We start from the raw sequence: 6,206 nt of genomic DNA, 5'->3' as shown, positions 1-6,206 counted from the left end.
CTGAAATGTGAACTGATTCATCATTTTATTAACAGTAACTCTCCGCAGTGTAACAGCCCGGAATAGGATCATTAGAGAGCAGATTAAGGGCAGTTTGAGGATTCGATCCGGCTCCCTCTTTTCAGAGAAGGACACTGGGCTCTGATTGAAGATAAACTGAACGTTTCGCTTCAGGGAAATGCTGTGAACAGGGATTTAGTACCTCCCGGGACAGTTTGAAAGCGATTGTGGGAAGATCCACAATTTAAACAACATTTTAAACCCGCGTCTCTGATTGGTGATGAAAGGAGTTGAATAAAAGAAAATAAAGAGAAGGGATTTTAAATCTTTGACGAAGGATGACATTTATTTTAAACCGCTCCTTTCCGAAAATGAAATTGGCGGGCTTTTTGAAATTGACAAATTCTGTTTCTGAGGTTGTGGTGGGTAAATCCCGCCCTCTTCTGTTGTCAGTGACCTGATTGGTGATGAATATAGGCAAATAAGGTGAATTAAGTACCGACCAATGAGGAGAGTTTTCAGTCTGTAAGTACAGTAAATGCAGTGGAAAATATCCATTCTTCGTGAAAGAATTTGTGAAAATGTCTGGAAGAGGAAAGACCGGCGGCAAAGCTCGGGCCAAGGCCAAGTCTCGCTCCTCCCGGGCTGGACTGCAGTTCCCGGTGGGCCGTGTTCACAGGCTCCTGAGAAAGGGCAACTATGCTGAGCGTGTGGGTGCTGGAGCCCCGGTCTATCTGGCTGCTGTGCTCGAGTATCTGACCGCTGAAATCCTCGAACTCGCCGGTAACGCGGCCCGGGACAACAAGAAGACCCGCATCATCCCCAGGCACCTGCAGCTGGCCGTCCGCAACGACGAGGAGCTCAACATGCTGCTGGGAGGGGTGACCATCGCTCAGGGCGGGGTGCTGCCTAATATCCAGGCCGTGCTGTTGCCCAAGAAAACCAGCGCTCAGAGCTCCCAGAAAAAGTAAAGCGGCCAAAATATCATCGAATAAACCAAAGGCTCTTTTCAGAGCCACCGACAGTCTCTGTGAAAGGGCTGATTACAGTCTGATTCCAGAATGTCAGTAACAGGACCGAATCAGATTTATTTACAATGTTCAAGCAACTATTTCAGTGACTTCTCACTGTCCCCCGAAACCCTGTCCAATGTATTACTTCCACACCGAATTTGAGTTATTTGTCCCGTTACATTTTGCCGGCAGTTACAGATGAGTAACCAATAATATTACAGATTAAAGCTGTTCGTAAAATATGGACATAACCATCCAAAATCTTATTTTTTATTCCGCTTTTATCAGCACAATTTCCTGGCGCTATTTTACGAACAGCTTTAAAATGGTGCCAGGAATTTGCTGATAAAAGCGGAATATAAATGTTTTTTAATGCTCATACATGTATATATATATATATATATATATATATAAAACGATCAGCTTTGGATAGATTTTCCAGTAATCGCTTCTTTCCGATACTGAAATTGGCGGCTTTTTCGAATTCAAACTTTGTCAGGTCGACAATTTAAGCCAATGATTTGCTGCATTTTCCAATTCGAAGCTCTGCGATTGGTTAAGACATACGAATGGGAAGAGGGTGACCAATCAGAAGTGGGCTCGGGCTCAAACTGCGGGAATTCCAGGTCCCTGAATGATTGAGCTGAAACTGATCAGTTTCACAAACCCTGTCAGTTTCAGTGCAGGAAACACCGTCTCGGGAGAAATAACATCACAAGTGGGTCTGGTTCCAGTGACCGATTCAACGGCTGCTGCAAAACTCCCGGATTCTCTCATTGCATCGAAATCATTTTGAAATTCTATGAAAACAATGAGTGATTCTGGAGGAGTGATGTGGCTTTTAACTGAGGGCATGTGTCGACTGGGGAAATAACTAACTGGAGAGTCTCGGGCACTGTTTACACAGCACGTTTACAAAATCAAATCCACTGCACATCCTTGCTACAACTGAAATATCAAACTCGGGGATTCCAGTTTTGTATCCCGAACACAGCAGTTTGATTGAACTGTTCTGAACAGCCTATCCCAGCTCCCATTTCCAGGTCACTGCTTTCTCTGTGAGGTGGTGGGTGGCTCTTCGAAGAGCCTTTGTTGTGCGTTTGCTGGAAAGGGTCAAGTTGTTCAACCGCCGAATCCGTAGAGAGTGCGGCCCTGCCGTTTCAGAGCGTACACCACTTCCATGGCAGTGACCGTCTTGCGCTTGGCGTGCTCAGTGTAGGTGACCGCATCCCTGATCACATTCTCCAGGAAAACCTTCAACACCCCGCGAGTCTCCTCACAGATCAAACCCGAGATTCGCTTGACCCCGCCACGGCGAGCCAGGCGGCGGATTGCTGGTTTGGTGATGCCCTGGATATTATCACGAAGCACTTTGCGGTGCCGCTTTGCTCCGCCTTTGCCCAGTCCTTTGCCTCCTTTACCTCTGCCAGACATGATGATTCTTCACTCAGATCACTGCAGTACATGAGTAACAGAATCCTTCAGGATCCTTTGTATACTGACCCCCTGGACCTGGCTGAGAAAGGCAGAGTGAGAGCAGGGAGTGGAGGAGACAGAGTGAGGATTAAACAGAGAGCGAGAGGGAGGAGACACCCAGAGTGACAGACAGAGAGAGAACGGCCCCTCATCTTTCAGATCCACCTCCAGTTTCCTCCGGGCTGCCAATTTCAAACCCTTTATTAACAGTAGAACCGAAACCCAGCTCTCCACACAAACCCTTCCAGACTCGGCATTCGTAGTCAAAGCCTTCCAGAAAGCCGGAGCTTTTAAATATGGTCCCGCTACAATTGACACTCAGTAATGTTCCCACCGAAACACAATCCATTCGATACTAAGAAACCTCCTCAGTAACATCACCATTTCCACACACATCCGCTTCCAGCAGTTTGCAAACACCTTATTACAGCTGTTTGGGGAATCTCCTGTGTTAAGATTGGAGTTGGAAAGCGGCCTTTACCCGGCAGTGTTATCGGCTCACAGTGAACCTGCCGACTGGTCGACTCAGCCATGGCCACAATTTCTATTATGAAGATTGCACCTTCACAGTCTACATCTAAATCTTCATGCAGTAAATGTGACAGTGCGTCAGCGATAGCATTCTCCTTTGAACTACGATATTCAATGTTACAGTCAAACAGTGAGAGAAGTACAGCCCACTGCAGCATCCTTGATACTGCCATTGTCAGTATTGTAGACTTTGGTCCCAGAATAGCTATTAGTGGTTTATGATCTGTTACTAGCGTAAAGTTTCCACCCAACAAAATCTGGTGAAACTTTTTGTTTCCAAAGATGATTCCAAACACTTCCTTTCCTATCTGTGTGTAGTTCCAGTCACTCTTGGTCAGGGTACGTGACACAAATGCTCTGGGCTTCTCCTGACCATGATCCACAACATGACTGATTACTGCTCCAACTCCATATTTTGAAGCTAGCTTCAGTTCACCATTTGTGTGGTAATGAATGTGTAGTGTGTCACTGGTCAAGCTTCTCTTACATGCATCATAAGCATCTTGTTGTGCTTTAGACCATTTCCATTTCACATCTTTCTTCAACAACTCATGTAGTGGAGCTAACACCATTGCATGCTCAGGCAGAAATTGCAAGTAGTATTGGACCATGCGTAGAAAAGATCTAAGCTCAGACACATCTTTTTGTCTTCGGGGCTTTGACCATAGCCTCTATCTTCTCTTTCACTGGCTGTAGTACTTTTCATTGATTATCAGGCCAAGGTACACCACCTCAGATTGTACAAAGGCACACTTGTTCTTTTTCAACTGACACATTGTGATCATTGAGCCTTTTTAACACTTCATCCAACACTTGAAAATTCTCTTCATTTGTTACAGTCATGATCAACACATCATCCTGATTGCACAAGCAATGTAGCACTCCTTGTAAAATCTTACCCATTGTAACTTGGAAGAAGTTTGGAGAAGGCGGCTTCACACCGTACGGCAGCTTTATGTAGGAGTATAACGCCATGTGTGTGTTTATCGTGAGATACTGCAGATTCACTTGATTCACATTGAGCTGTGCATAAGCATGGAATAAATCCAACTTTGTGAATAGCTTGGATCCTGCTAACTCCGCATACAAATCTCGAGATCAGGAGTGGATACTTCTCATAATCCACTGCCTGGTTCATTGTGACATTGTCGTCCCCACATAGACTGATGGTTTTGTCTGACTTGGGCACAATGACAATTGGGTTTGCCCAATCACAGTGATCAGTTTTCACCAGCACACCATATCTCTCCAGATTCTTTTGCTCCTCTTCAACCTGGGTTTTGGAAGCATAAGGAAGCAGCCAAACTTTGCAATATACTGGTTTGGTATCAGGCCTGGTTCAGATGTGAGCTTTCACACTGATTATGCCTTCATAGCTGTCCTCGAAAGTGTTCCTGTAACAATTCAATGCCTGATCAAGCTCCTTGGTTGTTTCAACTTGAAAAAACATGCTTCCAGTCTAACTTCAGCTTTCAAAGCCAGTCTTTCCCCATTATTATTGGTTTGTTGACATATCTCACTACCTTGTAGGGGAGAGGCTGGCATAGCAGTAATGTCACTGAACTAATAATCTCACGACTCAGACTAATGCCCTGGGGATATGAGTTTAAATCCCACCATGGCAGCTGGTGGAATTCAGATTCAATTCATTAATGAATAATATAAAATCTGAGCAGTGGTGCCAAGCAACTATAATTGATTTTCATTAAAAACCATCTGGTTCACTCATACCCTTCACAGAAGGCAATCTGCTGTGCTTACCTGGTCTGGCCTGTATGTGATGCTGGCCCACAACAATTTGGTTTACTCTCACCTGTCCTCTGAAATGACCTAGCAAGCAATTCAGTTGTCAAGGGCAATTAGGAATGGGCAATAAATGCTGGCCTTGCCAGTGATGCCTACTTCCACTGACCTAATTTTTTAAACAATGGGTAACTTGAGGGGCCTGCCCTTATGTTGGATATTGCACTCCATTTGCCCACACATTTCTCACACCTCACCAGAGTAGGTTTTCAATTGACTGGTGCTCTCAGTTTGACGGACATCACTGACTTTGCTCCCATACATTTCTCTACTCATGATGGAGCAATCCATGGTCGTAGCAATGGACTGTTTATTTACCAACAACATTATACAAAAGTCTCCATCATTTGAGTGATTGCTAGTGGCATAAATGCTGTACAGCCCTTGCTCCTCTTTGGTTAGGCACTCTGGATTCACTTCAAGATTGTGAACTCCACCCTTATAACATCACCGTTTTCCATTACCACTGGAATTAGTTCCCTTTCCTTCTTTGGCCTCTGCTTGACAATTGAAACATTTTGCATTTCTGTACTGACATGATTGGGCTGTGTGGTTGCCCTGATGGTGATAACGACACTAAACTGCTGTCATTGGCACTCTTCTGGCTATGTCTGTCCACTTTAGACTTGGCTGAAGCACTTTAACAGTGGACAGAAGCCTGTACTAGTTACCTGCATAGGACAAAATTCCCTAACATTCTTTGATGCCATCTCCATGGAAACAGCAATCTTACACACGATCTCAAATGTAAGATTTTGTGTGTTTAGTAGCTTCGATTGGATTCTTTTGTTCACAAATCCACACACAAATATGTCTCATAATGCCCGGTCTAAGAATGTGCCAAAGTTGCAACGTAATAAAAATTCTTCAGTGCCACAATATACTCACATACTGCTTCACTACTTTTCTAATTTCTGGTTCCAAATTTATAGCATTCTGCTATCTCTAGTGGCTTAGGATTGAAATGTTCCTCCAAATTGGTGATTTTGTTTTGACTGGCACATATTTTGCTTTGTTCAGAGCAGGAAGCTTTGTTAGCATGTCATACACTTCCAGGCCAATTTCCACAAGCAAAATTGTTTTCTTTTGCTCAGGAATTGCCTTATTCTGAGTCTTGACCGCCTCACCTTCCAGTCCCAAAATATTCTTAACTCTAAAAACATGCCCATTCTTTCAATACAGGAACAGAATGTTGCTCAAACCCTCTCATTCGTTGCCATCTTTCAGCTGTATCCCATGAGTACAGCCAAATTTCCTCAATGAGCACGAAGACCGTGCGGTATCCTATTCAACTCAGGAGACGGTCTGAGGCTCAGGCTGTCCACAACCCATCTAAATTCTTCACTATCCGAGCAACGAAGTCACCAGGAACTGGCTGATCTT

The 6,206-nt window shown here is 44.3% G+C and overlaps 1 protein-coding gene across 1 annotated transcript; it reads left to right on the top strand.

Moving 5' to 3' along the window:
- The first annotated feature begins 581 nt into the window (after positions 1-581).
- Positions 582-971, top strand: LOC137362998 (histone H2A-like). Its single transcript, XM_068027116.1, has one exon. The coding sequence runs from the start codon at positions 582-584 to the stop codon at positions 969-971; it is 390 nt and encodes a 129-aa protein (XP_067883217.1).
- Positions 972-6,206: the final 5,235 nt, after the last annotated feature.

Source organism: Heterodontus francisci, unplaced genomic scaffold, assembly GCF_036365525.1.
Source record: "Heterodontus francisci isolate sHetFra1 unplaced genomic scaffold, sHetFra1.hap1 HAP1_SCAFFOLD_51_2, whole genome shotgun sequence".
Taxonomy (NCBI): Eukaryota; Metazoa; Chordata; class Chondrichthyes; order Heterodontiformes; family Heterodontidae; genus Heterodontus; species Heterodontus francisci.
Note: the sequence above shows the minus strand (reverse complement) of the source record. Positions and strands in the feature narration are given on the sequence as shown.

Bases quoted from the DNA above. Each gene is read 5' to 3' on its own strand.
- LOC137362998 (XM_068027116.1), top strand. From the start codon at position 582: ATGTCTGGAAGAGGAAAGACCGGCGGCAAAGCTCGGGCCAAGGCCAAG.